Genomic DNA, 18,040 nt, shown 5'->3' on the forward strand with positions numbered 1-18,040 from the left:
GAAACAGGGCCTTATGAGCTTGTCACAGACTCACTGAGGTTAGGGTGGTGAGCTACATTCCTGCCCCAATGAAATAAGATGGCATTGAACCCTATTGAAGGCAAAAGTCAGGCTTCTCAGGACCCACCAGACAAGAAAGGGGCGCCTGAAGATGATGCATGTGGAGAGAGCAGAGGGCAGCACCCCTTACCTGCCAGCCCTGGTCCATCTCAGGCAGCGCACCTGGAGGGGGTCGGCAAAGCAGGAGCGTGACTTCCTGTGAGGCGCCTCGAAGTAAATGGAGCACCTCCTACCAGAAAGCAAAACCTATGGTTAGTTATGGGGCTGGCCTGGCTGTGGGGGTGTCCTCCTCTGTGTTCCCCACTATCTCTCTGGCCCCTCCTCTCCCTACCTCGTTCTGTGTCTTGGCTGCAGAGAACTTTGGAGAGCAGGGCTGTGGGCCTGACTTCCCCAAATGCATGGATCTAAGGCCACAAAATGATGAGCCAATGCTGAGCTTTAAATGACCAAGGTCTGCTCAGGGCCTTTTCATAGCAGCGTCTGCCAATACTGATGCCTCTTCTTCAGAGAGAAAGAGTGATTCTAGCAAATGACTCTTCCCATCTCAATGTTCATTGCTTCTCTACCCGGCTCATATCAGGAGCTATGGGTCACAGAAACACCACCACTCCAATCTCTAAAGCCTGACCCTCAGCCCCAAGCTTTTGCCCAGGCTCAGCTCAGGCCCTCGGAACTTCTCACCTGTGACACTGCAGTGACCTCCCCTCTGCTCCCTGGCTCCTCCACCCTCACCACCTCCCTTCCTACACATTGCTAATGTGCAATCGTTTTAAAATGCAGATATCATCAGGTTCTTCTTCTGCCGAACCCCCTCTCTGGCTCACCTCACCCTCAGCATAAGCACAGCACCAAGAACCTGGGCTTACCTGCTGTCTCTCTCCCACTTTCTCCTCCCTGCACCCACATCTGTAGCTCCCACCATAGTGAACCTCTTGCTCCAAGCCATCCTCTCAAAGCCCCAGGCGTGAGGTTGCCTGAGGAGCTCTTCTTACCTAACTAGACCAGGACTTCTCAACATCTCAGCACTACTGGCACGTTGGGCTGAATAACCTCATTGTCTGAGCTGTCCTGTGCATGGCAGGATGTTGAGCAACATCTCTGATCTCTACCCACTAGATACCATTAGCTGTGACAACCACAAGCATCTCTGGGCTTCACCAAATGTCCCAAGAAGCAATTTCACCCCTACCTGGGAACCACTGATCTGGATCCTACTCAGTGCCCCCAGCTACAATGGACTGCCACAGAGGGGGCTCCTTCCCAGCTCCCTTGTGCAAGCAGTGGAGCGGGGCTTTTCTCTCTCACTTATTTCCTGCAGTGAGTGTTGTTCTTGTCTATCCCACCAGCCCCATGAGCTCTGAGACCCTACAAACTGTCTGTCTGTGTGTCTCCAGTTCCTCATACAGTTGCTGGCCCAGCAGCAGTTCTCAGAGGACAGTTCCTGGACCAGATGAAGGATGCAGGGCGGATGGAGACATCCCCCCTCTAATCTTGTTCCGAGGATTCTCCACCCTTCCCCATCCCTCCTTCATGCGCCTTGCTCTGTGCCCTGGAGGGGGACCTGCATCATGAGCTACAGAGAAGCTTTCTGCTGGGTTCAGCCAACGAGTGGGTGAGAAGGGGTCAGATCTGAGGAAGAGGGGGATGTCCAGGTTGGCTTTCCTGCCCATGCGGTTATCATGGAATCATGATATCTCTCAGCTAATTTCATAGCTCATGTCAGCGAGTCTACTTCACCCAGCTCACTCAGTTTCTGCACTTCGGTAACTGCTTCTACCCACTCCCTCTGGACCGGGGGGAGAGGGTCGATAACTGCATCCTCTGCTCTCAGCCCCAGGGCTCTACACTTTCCCTTGAGTTTCCCAACAACCTCCACACCTTCATTAAGCTTTCTCAAATGGTCCAATTTCTGCCAGGACCTTGACTGATACGTACAATATTTCACTGAGATGTTATGCCATAAACATCGTTGTTGTTGTTCAGTCAGTAAGTCGTGTCCAGCTGTTTGTGACCCTATGGACTGCAGCACGTCAGGCTTCTCTGTCCTTCACTATGTCCTGGAGTTCACTCAGATTCATGTCCATTGAGTCAATGATGCCATCTGACCAGCTCATCCTCTGCTGCCCTCTTCTCCTTTAGTGTCCACTTTTTGCCTTCTTTTTTATTACGTTTTTTATCATAAACACAACAACCTACACAACTCTACATGTCAAAGCTGTAAATTTAATAGAGAAATGGGAAAGAGAGCAGAAAAGGACCTACCGTGGCCCACTGAAACTTCACGCCCACTTCTGGGAGTGAGTGTTAGGAGACCTTTAGCACAGAAGTCAGAGTTTTATCTCGAGTTTCATTACAAACCTAACTCGAAACAAGGTTTACTCAAGGTCAGATACTTAAGAATTGAGATGAAAATTTTAACATGAGGATGTTCTGCCAGTTTCTGTCTTTATGTGATTCAAGCTCAGACTCCAGGTGTGATCTCCAGGAGCCCACAGTATTCCTCACTGAGGGTGGGTGGCCCTGAAGGGAACGTCCTCAGCCCACAAACCTTAGTCCACAAACAGGACTGCATCCCTCACGTCCTCCCACCTGGAAGTCCAGGCCTTCCGTGGACCTTCCATTCACAGCCAGGATAAGGTCACCAACTGCCATGGCCCCGTTCTCCTCTGCCGGCTGCCCAGGGAAGAGCCGCTTAATCATCACGAGATCACTCTTGAGGTGGCCGCGGTGCTCGCTCTCCATCTGCACAAAACTGAATCCCAAACCACTGGCATTCTTTTTTAGCTTGACTTCAAACTTGGGGCCTGTATCACGGGATGTGAATGAGATCCATCCTTCAGTAAATTACAGATGAAATTTGCCAGCCTCAAAATGCAAATTGTCAAGTAGATGAATTATTTCTGTTTTATGTTAAAAGATTTCACTTTGTTCACTTTTATACAGAGTCTATTATACATTTTATAGGTCAATGCCATCCAGTAGAAATATGTGAGCTGCATATGCAAACTACATATGTAATTTCAAAGTCTAACCCAACATATCTAACGTATTACCTTTTCAACATGCAATCAATGTGAAAAAAATTATTAATGAGGTATTTTACATTCTTCTTATGAACTAAATCTTTAAAACTGAGTATGTATTTTATCAGTTTGGATTGGCCACACCTCAAGTATTCAATAGCCACATGGGCAAGTGGCTATCATATTGGACAGAGTAATTATAGATAGCCAACAAAGTTATATGTAAAGATACAGTGTATAGCCATCTACAATAGACACATATCATTTAGTAGAACTTTTATCTCATATATTCCTGTTACCCTTTTAGAACCCCAGTCATCTTTTAGTGTACTTGAAAAAAACTTCTGGAATAACTAGACCATGACAATAATTATGGCCAACTCTATGAAAATGTTTTTGCTGCCATTTTGTTTGGCCCTATGAACTGACCATAGAGAAAACAACTGCTTCTGGGCACCAAGGTGGACACAGACTCAGGAACTTTCTAGTCTGGCAGCTGAAGAGGTCTCTAGGCCTCCCCTGGTCTGCCTGTACCACCCCAGTAGAGGGACAGAGCACTAATTTATAAACTCGGATTTGGGGCGAGAATGAAAGTGTCTGAAGCAATTAGGTTCGGGTGCGTCACATGACCAACTTCAGCAGCATCGTCATCTGACCACCGTAGCTCACTCTGAAGTTGGTTTCTCAAAGGCCCTCCGTGGAAACGGGCTTGTTTTACGCACACGCCTCCCCCTCCACCACGTGTATTCAACCTGACTTATGCCTTCAGAAAAATCTCCATAAAGGGGTTGAAGCTCCAAATCATGATATTTTAAGGGAATAAGTGTATTCCAGCAGGAAACAAACCCATAGGAAAGTCAGAAAGGCAACCCATCAGAAGATGTGCTACAGCGTCCCCGTAAACTGATCATGGGTTTGCTTTTTTAAATGCTAATAACTAGGCTAGGTTTCTGAGCACCTTCCTCTCCTCACCCACCTCAGCATTCCTCAGATTTTGCCACAAAAATCTTGGCTGAAATATGGACATTTGGTCAGAAAAGGCATGACCCTTTCATTTCAATTTCAACCCCAAACACTTATACACAAGCATTCCAGCAGCTGATCAGAAAACCTCAGAAGGCTTTGGGGCAGAATTATACCTGGTCATCATATTTTGGACACTGCATTTTTTTCCCTAGAAATATTTCATTAGATTGCCTTCCATCACATCAGAAAGTCGGCCCCATTATAACCACCACTGCTCATTATCTTTTGAGAACCCAGATGAAGCCTTCCTGCTTTCCCTTTGGAGATGACAATTCAAAAGCAGCACAGGATGACAGGACAATAGTAACACTCAACTCTCTCTCCTCTCACCATCTGTCGCCGAGACACTGCTTGCGGGCCTTCCAGGCAAGACTGTTGCCAAGGAAACAGCCGTGCACTCCTCTCCCATCCTGTCATTAGCAGAAGGACAATGCTGTGCAATCCTGGGGCCTCTTCTCTCTAAGACCAGTCTTGCAACCTAGAAGTGTGGGTGGATGAACTCAATTTACACCTCATATGGAAACCAGGAGGCTCTCCCTCCACATTGCAAATGCTTCATAATTTTTTTGATACTTCTAGTAGCTGCCTCATTTGAATCTCAAATCAAAATCTCCAATCTAGCCTATTTGTTGGGGTCCAGAGCCACATTTCCAACTGTCTATTGGACAAATGATCCTGGAAGTAATGCATGTACTTCCATTTCAGTATATTCAAGTCCAAATCATCTTCTCTGTCTCGCTCACCCTCCCTGCCCCTTCCTCATTCTGCCTAAAACACTCCTATTCTTGCCTTTGCTCTCTCAGAACCCAGACCTGTCCCTCAGCTAACCTCCCAGGGGCCACTCTTGCAGTAGCCCAACTCTCTTCCTTCCACCTTCCAAATACACATCTGGCTTCCAAGGCTTGCATGTTCTCCACCAGAAACATCCCCCACAATGTTCCCTTCTCCATTCCCTTCTCCCTTGCCAATGGCCAGCTGAACTGGAGCAAGTGCCCTCTCACTTGACGTCCTGGACCCTATCTCCTCTTCCTTCAGTCCATTCCCCTCAAGGTTATTGGTGGATTAAAATAAGACAGAGTTGAACGTGCAACACTCTTGATTAAAAGTCTCCAGTGTTTTCCATCACCTAAAATTCAACCCCTCGGGACAGTATCCCAGGTGGCTTAAGTCCATCCAGCTTCCCCCTTTATTTCTGGTTCAGTTTCCCACCCTCCTCCCCCACACCATATGCTCCCATTACCCAGAGCATGACCCCATCACCTGGAAGCTCTTGATTCTAAGCTTCCACTCAGGGAACCCAACCCTGCCAACATCCTCCTGCAGCAATGGTCATTCAGCACCAAGCCTGTGACCCCAGAGTGACAGTTGCTACCTGTCATCACCGCTAGTAGGTCGGCCAAATACATTCTCTGAGCACGCCCATTAGCAAAGTTCCAAAGAATACAGAATACTAATAAATGATGACTCTGTTTTCAAGATACGTCAACCATGGTCACCAAGACAAGTAAATCTCACCACAAACTAGAAGAATGCTTTGGGCGAGGAAGCAAAAGGAGGCCCTTCCTTGCCTCTATTTGCCAGAGGGGGTCCTAGGGGTTCTCTGCATTTCTGCCAATTGCTCAGTTGCCAAGAGGGAGACCCCAGCTCTCTGGCTTAGGACACTGTGGCAAGCAGAAGCTCCCACTCCCAGGTGGAGGATGGGACAGAGAACAATAACATCCAGATGCTGCCTGGATACTGCACAGAAAGAGAACTTTGAAGTTAATGCTCTGTGCATCCTGATTTCTACGTCATTGTTGTTAAAGGACCCCCAGGACAGTGTGTCCTATAATTACAAAAGATGATGGGACTGTCACGAACTTGGGGTGTGCTGGGGTGTCAGTGCATGCCAAGACCAGTGCTGAGAGGCCCTGAGAGCAGATGGAGGCATTGGCCAGCTACGGCTGGAGCTGAGGGTATGAGAGGACGGCCGGAGCCAGGCAGGAGAAACCCCTTCACTTCATCAGCTCAGTCCAACTGTCTGATTCCAGACTCTAGGCAAGTGACAGGAAGATTTTCAGGGCTCTCTGTGGGAGGTGAGCTTCCCTGCCTGGGAACATCTGCCTGCTCCCTCCTGACTTTGACACCTCCAGGGAAAGTGCTGCTGAAAGGTAGATGTGAAAGGAAAAAAAAGCAAACAAAAAAGAAAGTCGCATTTGTTTCCTGCCTACCACTCTCGCACCCAGAGGCAACTGCAGCTTCCGATGTTGCCAGGAAATCTCTGGAGGGATGGGAAGCCCCTCAGTAACCAGTAATGTTGCACTCACCTGTCCAGAGCCCTTGAGGCACTGCACGGCCTGCTTGTGGGTGAGGCCGCACAGACTCACTCCATCCACCTGCAAGAGCCGGTCACCTGGGAGGGGAAGATGTCATGTCCCCGAGCTCCTCAAACTGCAGGAAGAACTTGGGAGACCCTGCCCAGCACCTCTCCATGCAGCCTCAAGGAGGAAGCTGGGAGGAGCCCCGACTAGGCCTGAGTACTGGCCCCTATGAACACCTCCACACTCAGTGGTCCAGAAACTTCTGTCATTGGCTCAGCGTAGTTAAGCCAACTAACAAGCACGGCCTTGTCCTTTTTCTCAACTTCCCATGAGACTATTTTTGAAAGTTTTTGCAAGTCTCTTACAAGTAACATTCATATCTCCAGGACATTTTTTATTTCAAAAAAAGGTCAGGGAGACCCAGTTGATGCCAGGGACACTGAAATTCTAGTGGAAATGTATGTAGGTAAGATCTCAGTGCATTTTTTAGCTCCATTCTGGCCATTTTGGAGAGCAGTGAAAACTCTCCCCCTTCCTTCAGAGCAATGGGCTTGAGGAAGGCCAGATAGAAGGCTTGCTGGAGCACTACTCCCATGAAAGCCAAATGGCCACAAGCTTATTTAAAAATCTCATATTTTTAAATCACCTGTTTCCCAAGTATTTTGAGCCCCATGTTACGTGTCAGGTAGGTGGGCTTTTCCAGGTGAAGAGGCTGAGAGCTAGAGAGACAATCATTTGTACAGGAGAAAGAGTGAGAGTTGGGCAAGCCTTGCAGGCTGCAACCCCCAGGCCAGGGATCCTCACACCACAGAATGCAGAGCCCATCCCTCACCCTGCAGGATCCGCCCTTCCTTGGCAGCTGGCCCTCCGGGAACGATGGATTTCACATAGATACCTCCACAGAACACACTTGTGTTAATTCCTCCCTGGAAAATACAATAAAAAAAAACAACTCACCAGCCATTTGCTCCCCTCCTAAAGGGGCTTCCCCAACCTCCCTGACTCAGAGAACCCCCATCTGCCATGCAACTCTACCTATCATGTCCTATTTATGTGACACCATCTTATATATTCACTTGTTCGTTTAGGCTATATTATCCCCTGAGCAGGAAGGTGAGATGCTCATAAGAAGTATAACAATATGAGCTGGATGAGAGAGTTGTGCTGTGTCCAGCCCAGCACTGGCCCATGGCAGATGCTCAGAAATGAATCATATCAATGCTGCACTTTGTGTCTCCATAAGCAGAGACCAGCAAAGGTGGATACAGCTATGATCCAAAAGGCTGGTGCCTGGCCTGTCCCACACACTCATGTGTTGATCTGTGTATGCAAAGGTAGAATTCAACTACACAGCGTTCTGCAGTTTACTGTTTTTTTAACTTAACAATAGATCACTAAGGTCCATACCATCACTAGACAAAGACCTAACCCTTTTTCTTCTAGTTTTTCCATGCATGTATGTACACACGTATAAAGATTCAGTGGGGTTATATCATCTATGTACAATTTTTATCCTCACTCCTCCAGGGTCCGCCAGATGGAGCTCCAGAATCAAATGCAGTGTCCATGCTGAATAGAAGTCTTGCCAACCTGACTTTGTCCTGGCCTTGGACATGGGAGCATGAGGCCCCGCTGTGTCCCTGCTGCAGATGACTGGAGACAACCCCACCCATCTTCGGCTTGTGTCCCTGAATCCCCACCCTGCCACCCTCTCCTTATTGTCCAGTGTAACCTTAATCCCAACCATGCTCCTTGGAGTGTCTGCTCATCCCAAGCTTGTCATTAGTCCTGCAATTTCACCTTCAACTCCTATTCCTCACTGAGGCTCCCACAGATTTCCTTGGTTCATCACTTCTGGCGTGCTGCTTGTACCCAATGGGCACTGGGTTATTAGAGACTGGCATATGAGTGTAATGCCCACCAAGCTCCAGATGAACATCTTTCAACTATTTACTTTTCAAACTCTCTTAGAAATTCTTACAGTCACGCTGAATCCAAGTGTCCCATCTTCTTTAACCAGCTCCACAAAGTAAATTTCGCTGGCATTGGTTTCTGAAGGTGATGGAGGACAGGAAGAACCAGCACCCTGCACAAACAAACAGAAGGAGAGAAGGTGTGAAGGCACGGGCCCTGCCTGAGCAGATGGCATCTCTTACCTCTCCCTCACTCTCAGGAGATAGAGAAAAAAAATTGCACACTAAAATAATCATAAGTTTCAGGGTTGGGCCAACAGAGGATTCCTTGTATGAAACTTGGACTTGTCTCCTGGTCACTCCAGCCTTGTTTCCCAATCCACAGGACTGGAATGAGCGATCTCCTTCTAACAGTGAGTATGAATGATGCCTGATGCCTAACAAGGACTCAATCGATTCCCTTCTGTTTCTACTTGAGATGCAAATATTGTTATGAGAACTGAAGTCATTCAGACACTTCCTACACACGACACCATTCAAGTGAGGGCATGCTGGATACCAGACACATAGCAGCTGCCCCAGCAGAAGAAAACCTCGGGAGGATCTTCAGCCATGTCTAGCGAGAGTAGCTGCATGGGTCTCTACTCTACAGTGAGTGAACGCGTGAGGGAAGGACAGAAGAGAAAATCATCGACCTCATCCCAGGCATTCTGCTCAGTGCTGTGACGCATGATATGTTAAGTCATCCTTCCAATCATAACCTTAATTGAGCACCCACTATATGCCAGGTACTGTAAAAGTTGGGGAGGTGGCAGTGATGAGACACGCATGCCCATATCGAACACTTCTAATGGGGAAGGATCTTCCAATGAGCTGTGCCAAGAAGATGGGGCCACATACTCCCAGCCTTTTGTCCTATCTGCCTCCTTGACTTAGCTTCTTCTTGGTCTGCCTTGTCAGAAAATACAATTAGCACATAGAAAATAAATAGGCTGAAGTAAGCTAAAAAAAAAATCGTTGATACTAATATTTGGTCTTTGACTTTAGTTCCTGACACAGAGCTCTCAAATCCCTTGGAATTTTCTGGGTGAGGAGAATGTCTTTGGTTCTAAAGAGTGGACTCTGACTTCCTGTACAGTTTCAGGATGGGGACTGGTGACCAGAAAATCAAACCATGATTAGAAGCTTGGAACTTTCCACTCCACCCAACTCCCCATGCTCTGGGGAGGCAAGAGGAGCTGGAGGTTGAGCTAAAGATCCATCATGTCTGTGTGCTGAAGACTCCATAAACATTTTAAAAGTATGGGATTCATAGCTGCTGTGTTGATAAACGCATCTACGCAGGAAGTATGGCACACCCGCACTCCAGAGGGAGAAGATCGCGTTCTCAGGACCCTTCTAGACTCCATCCTGTACATGTCTTCATGTGCCTGTTTCCATTAAAAACATCCTTTACAGTAAATCAGCAATGGCTGATTTCCATTTGAAACTGAACCGTTTCTGAATGAAACTCTTTTCCTGGGTTCTGTGAGTTGTTCTAGGAAATTAACAAACCCAAGGAGGTGGTTACAGAGAACTCCAGTTTGCAGCCGCGTCGGACAGGAGTGTGGGTAACCTGGGACCAACGACTTGACTGTTATCTGAAGTGGAGCCGTTTCAAGGACCTAGTCCTTCACCTGTGGGATCTGGTGCTAATTCCAGCCCATTAGTGACAGAATTGCTCGATGTGGAAAATCCACAAAACTGGGGTCACGGTGAGATAAAGGAGAACAGAGGTTCATTCTAGACGCAGGGCTTTGAGGTGGAGTGAGCCAGAAGACACACAGCTGACAGCGCTCCATGGGGCCCAGAGCAAAAGGGAAAGAGATCTGTGGGGCAAGGAGCCCTTTCCATCAGTGAAACACAGCTGGAGGGTGGTGGCCCAGGATCTAAGGCAGACAGTTCTCTGCACCCCGAAGCCAGCCTTTCTCTTCTTCCTCCTTGGTGTGTTGTCAAGAGCAAAGCCAATGAGTTGCAGCCTGAGGGCCAACTAGAGGCCAACAATGCGAGAGGTCTGATTGTCCCTGCATTGGCCGCAGCAGCAGCCAGTCATTACCAGCCGCCGTTTTAATTAGTGGCCGGGGCCACTGAAACCTCGAACACTGGGCCCTGGCACTGCACGCGAAGTTTTCCCTTTTGCCTTTTACATTTTTCTCAATAACCATGTACTGTGAGCATTTATTTCCATTTTGAAGATGAGAAAACTGAGGGTCAGAGAAGTTAAGTAACCTCTATCCGCCTGACGTGGCAAATAGAGAACAAAGAACTTGTGAGCCAAGGCTGCTGGGCTCCACAGCCTGTTCTCTTTACTCCGGGCTCTAGAGTGAAGCAAGAGGATGATTACCTTTAACGGCAGAGCAGACAGCTGAGGGCTCAACCCGGGCATTACGCTCTGAGTCTGAGCCATTTCCAGTTCTTCGATATTTCTCTCCCGGTCTTGTGTGTGTGATGAAAGACTTCCCTGGTGCCCATTGCTCAGGCTGTCTGTAGAGCATACCCCTGAATTGGCTGTGCTGTTCTTCTCCTCGCTTGAGGTATTGCCACAAACACCTAGAAAAACAAGCCAAGAGGAAACTGACAGCCTGGAAAAAGGCTGGTGTCTCGGTGGCATTTCTATGTGGGGCACCGTGTTTTCCTCCAGTGATGGAGAGGTCTTTCATAGCAGCTGGGAGCTGGGTGAGTTTAGCACCTCACAAAACATGATGCATTCAGAGTAGAGGAAGGGAGGATTCTGGATGTGCTCTAGAAGCTTAGATAGAGCTCGTGTGACCCAATTATGAAAACGCAGGAGCAACGGACAGCTATAATGGCAGCTCCCCCTAACTAAGCTCTTGTCATGGGATGAGCACCAAACACACACATATATATGTATCTTTCCATCTGTTTTACATGCCCGCCAGGAAGGTGTGACCCCAGCTCAAACATAAAAAAGCAAAGTGAAAAGGATTAAATCTTGCCCAAGACCCCATAACCAGCATGCACTCTTAAAGCTGGCCTCTTCCAGGGTCCCTGCTGATCGCACCTGTAATCACCCTATGATCCAAAGACCAAAGTGTCCAGTCACTGGGAGCAGCTTTGCACTAACTGATGGTGGACTCCTTTCTGGTGAAGACTGGGCCACTGATTGCCTTTTACCCCATGTCTTACCCGTGAGCTGACATACAGCAGAGGAAAGAACCTGAAGAACCAATAGGCAAAACCCTGGGCAAGGTGATTCCCATTTCTGGACCTTGACTTCCTTCTATCTAAAATAGAAATAGTATCAACCACTTCGCAGGGCTGGTGAGGCTTAGAGATTACATACATACATATATAAACATGTAGAGAGATGGGGAGAGAGAGATTACAGCTTAGTACTTGGTACCAAGAGCCTGGATATGTGTATTTACTATTCATGCGTTAGTATCAGTGATTCAACTAGATCCCCGTATATACGAGGAAGGAACACAGTTAGATTTTCTTTAAATCTGGATATATAGACACATAAGTAAGTTTACGACTTTTGATACAGACTCATTACCACCCAAGAAAGTGCCCAAATCCAGTGAGTGAACTTAATTTAATGAATTAGATTAGAAGTTGTTCAATCCTAAAGGTATTCGGTAGAGAGTGGTGGAGCCACCATTCGGTAATGCCTTATTTCTGGCCATTTTATTCAGATTCTGCTGCCATTGTCCTCTGGCAACGTTGGCAGCATCTGTTCATTTTCTCCCGTACCCTCGACAAGAGATGAGGACAGGACTTACAATTGTATTAAAATGTCAAGCTGTGCAACGTATGTCCTGCCTAATGGAAATACAAGCTAGGAGACCTTCTACGGGTAATTAACTCATTTTATTGTAGATGGTGATGACTTCTCCTGAGAGAATGATACCTGTCTTGTTCCTGACCTCCAATCTAGAGCACCTCCCCCAGTAGCACCTCAATCACATAGAAACTCCTGGCGACCAAGCCTCTGCCCACAGTGACCAGCTGGAGTCTCTGTGAAAACATCTTCCTCCAACAAAGGCAGCAGCTGGGTCGAGGATCTCCAGCTGTGACCAGGCAGTTACTCACAGGTGACAGGTCCCCAGGATGAGAGTACGTGTAACTCAGAGGCACTGTGGCTGCGCTATCATCTAAAGTTCTAATGTGAGACTGTGATTTTGAGCCTCACAGATTTGGGGTGCCACCCTCCAATCCTAGCTGGCACCCTTAACACAAATGACTCCAGCTCACCTGCATTATGTTTCTCGATTTAAGAAAAGGATGATTTGATTTCTCCTTTCTGTCCCTCCTGTGGAACGTGTAGAGGGAAACCAAGGACAGCTAAAGTAATGTGGGAAGGACAGTGACAATATACAAAAGCCAATACAGCGGTGAGCTGCGGCTGGTATTTTGGAAGGGCTGGGCAGGCTCCTGGGTCAGCTCTAAACACAGGGTGAAAGGCATACGTCTGCGGCCCCAGCTTTGCTGCCTCTCCCACTCCCCGTAGCTGCTGGGCCCGGGGGGGCTGCGGCCCCGGGAAAGCCATCTGGGGATGGTGTGCACACGTGCAGGAATGAGAGAGATTTTTCGGTGGGCACAGCAAAGGGGCAACAACATTCAGGACCCAGCACTGCTGGCTGGTGTGGCTTGAAGCGTTGCTGTGCACGAGAGGGAATATACAAAGCTCCTTGAGCGCGAGCCTTGCTTTGCAGGCAGTCTGCTGGCAAACAGGATCATCCAACCAAAAAGCAGTGGAGGGCCTAGGTGACTGGGAGGGAAAGAGATGTTAATACGCCCCATCACTTCCATCAAGCCCCCACCAAATCTGCCCCAGATAAACATAGTAATATCATTTTTTGATAGTAGATAGTCGTATAGTTATCTAAAGGATGAATAAAAACATCTTAAAAAGAGAAAAACAAACCTTTACTCGATTGATCTGTAACACGCTAAGCCTTGGTGAAGTAAGAACAGAATGCTTGTTATGTGAGTAGCCCCCACCCCCGTCTCCTTCCCTTTTGATTGCCACACCTATGCCCCCAGCTATGCAGAAACCCCGCAGCAGCCACTTTCAATAAGGACTTGGGTGACAGAAAGCAGATCCTCCCTTCTCATGCAAGAAAACTGGCACCGAAACACGCAATGGCTGCATCTGATAAAGAACCAAGGCAGGCTTCCCCCGTTCAGCAGGACAAGCAACGGTAGAGCCTGTGCTGGCCCTGAAATTGTGGAGTTTATTGATTTGTGCCAAAGCCATTACCACGGGGAAAGTAATGAACAAGACCTCCATGACTTAAAACCCCAGTCCCAGAAGGTAAAGATGCACGCCTGAGAATAAAGAAGACTCTCCAGCTTCTGAAAGCAGATGAAGACATACCTTTTGACTGAGAAATGATTAACTCTATGTTGTCAGGAGAATTCTGAATCATTCTAACAGCCATATCGAATGTGAAGCCCTCCAGACTGATGCGATTCAGGGCTAGGATCTGCCCTCCTGGAAGAATAGACATCTCAATCATCCCATCAAGAAAATGAAAAAGAGCAATTCCTTAAAGCAGCATCTCTTGCAATTTAAAAAGACATACCTGGTTTGATCTTTTTGGCTTTTTCAGCTGGTCCCCCAGGTATAATAGAAGATATAAAGATGCCAGGATCCACTTTGCCTACATCTTCCCCCTCATTAATCACAAAACCTGTAGTCCAATTACATTAAAGAAGATGATGATGATTTTGCAGCTCAGAGAGGTTGGGTTATTTACTTGAGATTATGCAGCTGATATTTGTACCTAGGCCCTCTGATCTTCAAACAACTCTTTCTACTCTGCCATGATGCATGGAGAAAAGTAGATGGTCTCCCTTTCAGAAGCACGGCTAAAGCCCATCAATGTACATGGATTTTGCTCCAGTACATAATCAGAGATAAGAAAAAGATGATATTTAATCAAGTACTTTCTCTCAGTGCCTTATTTCTTGTAAGGTTATAATAAGGTTCTTAGGGGTCTTCAAATGTGGTAAATTGTAAGAGGTGAAAAATATTGTCTATTCTTCTCCATCACTAAGAATTTCAATATACTAAGATATGGTATTAGGTGAAAAATTGTTTTTCTACCTTGTTCTTAGATTTTCAAGATACACACTCCAAAATCTTATAGGATCTAAAAAGAAACTTTTGTCCCCAAAGTCCCATTACTCATTAGGGATATTTAAAGGGAAGAAAAAGAAGTGATCACTGAAAAAAGGCAAATTGGAAGAGGACAGGCAGGAAAAGGGAGTAGGAAAGTCTAAAGGGAAGATGGTACACACTTCCTTTCTGCCCAGAGAGAGAGAGACTGGGACTCCTCTACCGGGGGCCCTCTTACCAAAACCACGGTGTGGGTCCCGGCTCAGAGTCACATGCACAATTTCTCCATCTGGTTCAGCTATAAAGCTCCTTCTCCTGTTATTTCGTGATCCTAGATATGAAAATAAAGCCACACATTGTGCTTTTTCCCAAAATTATCTGAGATAATAATGCAAAGGGTGTGAACAGCATTTCACACACACACGGTTGTGCACGTGCATAATACTGTGCACCGACCACGGAGCACATACCAGATGAGCTCACTGGGCCAGCGGTGGCTCATCAAAAGCAGAGGAAGGCAGGGTGGGCCATGTGCTTGTTCTGCACGACTTATTACAGCTATTCTTTTTCTGCACTGGTCTTAGGATAAGACAGAATTTGAGCAGAGGTGACTTTGCTGACAGGGCTTCCCAGGGAGTACAATGGTAAAGAATCTGCCTGCTGATGCAGGAGATGCAGGAGACATAGGTTTGATCCCTGGGCTGAGAAGATCCCCTGCAGGAGAAAATGGCGACCCACTCCAGTATTTTTGTCTGGATAATCCCATAAACAGTGGAGCCTGGAAGACTACAGTCCATGGGGTCACACAGAGTTGGAAACGGCTGAGCAACTGAGCCTGTACAACCCTGCTGACGATGAAAGCCAGAACTGAAGTTGAGCGCAGAGATGACACAGCAAAGCCTTCCTCTTTGGCCCCTCACCACCAGGCGTGATGTGGCCTCAAAGTCCAGCGGAGGCACCCTGCAAGTTTGCCCCCAGCTTGGGTCTTGCAGGGGACTCAAGACAGAGCCTTAAGGGGCATTCCAATTCTGACCACAGAGCACATGGACAAATCCCCAAACGGTAACCCACCCCTCAAAGATTTCCACATCACGCCCTCCCACAGGGCACCATAATAGGACTGGCACACAGGTCATGTAAAGAGCCTCCTGGTGGTATTCCAGATTCAGCCCCCAGGCTTAATGCTCACAAATAATATACATATTCATATTTATCTAATGTATATTAATATCTTCATAACACAAATATCTTCTCTAACTCAGGAACTTTTATGTCCCACTGGGGACCTTCCTAGAGGATATATGACGAAGAGGGAGGCCTTCTGCCCTGATTGTGTTTTCTGATAAGAGAAAGTGAAAGTGTTAGTTGCTCAGTCATGTTTGACTCTTTGCAACCCCATGGATTGTAGCCCACCAGGCTCCTCAGTCCATGGACTTTTCCAGCCAAGAATACTGGAGTGGGTTGCCATTTTCTTCTCCAGGGAATTTTCCAGGGATTGAGCCCAGGTCCCCCGCACTGTGGGCAAATTCTTTACCATCTGAGCCCCCAGGGAATCCCCTTTCTGGTAAGTAGTGGGAGATGATATTCTGGGACTGCATGAAGAGTTGTAACAAAAATGAATGAAGCATTTTTCTAACCATGCCTCTCCATGGCAGGTATTCCTCACACTGGACCAGAGTGCTCAGAATCTTGGCCAGTGCTCACACATTTCAGATCAATGTGCCCAGCCCAAGCCAAAGGTGGACAATAAGGGCTCTTCTCAACCATAAGGACTTTTGAGATTAATGGAAAAGCAAAAAGACTGTGAACATTGTTGGAGAAGCAAAATGAAGTGATGGCAAAAGACTGAAAGCAAGCTTAACGGGTAAGGTTTCCTTTACCCCTGCTTGGCCGATGGTTGGCCTGTACCTGTGCGCATGCTCTGAGCAGGCTGCCTAGAGAGAAGGTCACAAGTTGTTGGCTTCTGAATCAAACAGAGGCGCTCCAGCTGCTCTCGGCCAAGGCAGGGGCTGTGGGGAAAGACAACAAGTTTAGACAAGAGGCCCCTGGGAGGCAACTTCCCACCATTCAGAGTATGTGTGGTGGTCCCATGCTCTATCGGTCAGCAGATCTCTAGATGCCATCAAAGGCTGACCTGGTTATTCCCTTTTCATGGAAAGTTATCAGTAACCTCTGATGAAAGAGATGGGAATACCAGACCACCTGACCTGCCTCTTGAGAAACCTGTATGCAGGTCAGGAAGCAACAGTTAGAACTGGACATGGAACAACAGACTGGTTCCAAAAAGGAAAAGCAGTACATCAAGGCTGTATATTGTCACCCTGCTTATTTAACTTATATGCAGAGTACATCATGAGAAACACTGGGCTGGAAGAAGCACAAGCTGGAATCAAGATTGCCAGGAGAAGTATTAATAACCTCAGATATGCAGATGACACCATCCTTACAGCAGAAAGTGAAGAAAAACTAAAGAGCCTCTTGATGAAAGTGAAAAAGGAGAGTGAAAAAGTAGGCTTAAAGCTCAACATTCAGAAAACGAAGATCATGGCATCCGGTCCTATCAGTTCATAGCAAATAGATGGGGAAACGGTGGAAACAGTGGCAGACTTTATTTTTGGGGGCTCCAAAATCATTGCAAATGGTGACTGCAGCCATGAAATTAAAAGATGCTTACTCCTTGGAAGGAAAGTTATGACCAACCTAGACAGCATATTAAAAAGCAGAGACATTACTTTGTCAACAAAGGTTCGTCTAGTCAAGGCTATGGTTTTTCCAGTGGTTATGTATGGATGTAAGAGTTGGACTATAAAGAAAGCTGAGCATCGAAGAATTGATGCTTTTGAACTGTGGTGTTGGAGAAGACTCTTGAGAGTCCCTTGGACTGCAAGGAGATCCAACCAGTCCATCCTAAAGGAAATCAGTCCTGGGTGTTCATTGGAAGGACTGATGTTGAAGCTGAAACTTCAATACTTTGGCCACCTCATGCAAAGAGCTGACTCATTTGAAAAGACCCTGATGCTAGGAAAGATTGAAGGCAGGAGGAGAAGGGGATGACAGAGGATGAGATGGTTGAATGGCATCACGGACTCAATGGACATGAGTTTGGGTAAACTCCAGGAGTTGGTGATGGACAGGGAGGCCTGGCGTGCTGCGTTTCATGGGGTCACAAAGAGTCGAACACAACTGAGCAACTGAACTGACTGACTGACTGATGTGAGTCATTAAGAGTTGTGAAAACCTGGCATTCATAAACTAAAAGTAGAGGAGATTACTGAGGACTCTGATTCAGCTTTCGATTGAGAAGGCCGGCTGCCATGCAATGTTGCCAGTCCCCTCATGGGCATGTCCACTAGTGAGAGAGTCAGTTCCTAGGCAGGTTGATAAGGAGTCTAGGGGTCCCCAAGGAGAGAGGGGTCTGGAATTCTCAAGGAGGAAGAAAGGACAAACTTTTTTTCTTTCTCCACATTCCTTAGGATTATATAACACTAATGTATCCTACCTGAGGACAGTCTCTGGATTAAACCTTCTGGCTAATTCTGTTATCTTAAAATGTAAATTATGGGAGGTCTTTACAACCTCCAGACATTCTTT

At 47.1% G+C, this 18,040-nt stretch overlaps 1 protein-coding gene across 4 annotated transcripts in view; it reads right to left on the reverse strand.

Moving 5' to 3' along the window:
* FRMPD2 (FERM and PDZ domain containing 2) overlaps positions 1–18,040 on the reverse strand; it is a 108,477-nt gene that overhangs the window by 16,732 nt on the left and 73,705 nt on the right. For all 4 annotated transcript variants that reach the window (XM_010820735.3, XM_015461087.3, XM_015461085.3 and 1 more), the window contains 11 exons: positions 16,358–16,458; positions 14,688–14,780; positions 13,914–14,021; positions 13,706–13,822; positions 10,706–10,911; positions 8,391–8,495; positions 7,242–7,335; positions 6,416–6,501; positions 4,440–4,587; positions 2,650–2,864; positions 191–289 (listed from right to left, as the gene is read on the reverse strand). In XM_010820735.3, coding sequence (XP_010819037.2) covers positions 191–289; positions 2,650–2,864; positions 4,440–4,587; positions 6,416–6,501; positions 7,242–7,335; positions 8,391–8,495; positions 10,706–10,911; positions 13,706–13,822; positions 13,914–14,021; positions 14,688–14,780; positions 16,358–16,458 — 1,372 coding nt within the window. The remainder of the gene's footprint in view (positions 1–190; positions 290–2,649; positions 2,865–4,439; positions 4,588–6,415; positions 6,502–7,241; positions 7,336–8,390; positions 8,496–10,705; positions 10,912–13,705; positions 13,823–13,913; positions 14,022–14,687; positions 14,781–16,357; positions 16,459–18,040) is intronic.

This window comes from Bos taurus, chromosome 28 (assembly GCF_002263795.3).
Source record: "Bos taurus isolate L1 Dominette 01449 registration number 42190680 breed Hereford chromosome 28, ARS-UCD2.0, whole genome shotgun sequence".
Classification (NCBI taxonomy): domain Eukaryota; kingdom Metazoa; phylum Chordata; class Mammalia; order Artiodactyla; family Bovidae; genus Bos; species Bos taurus.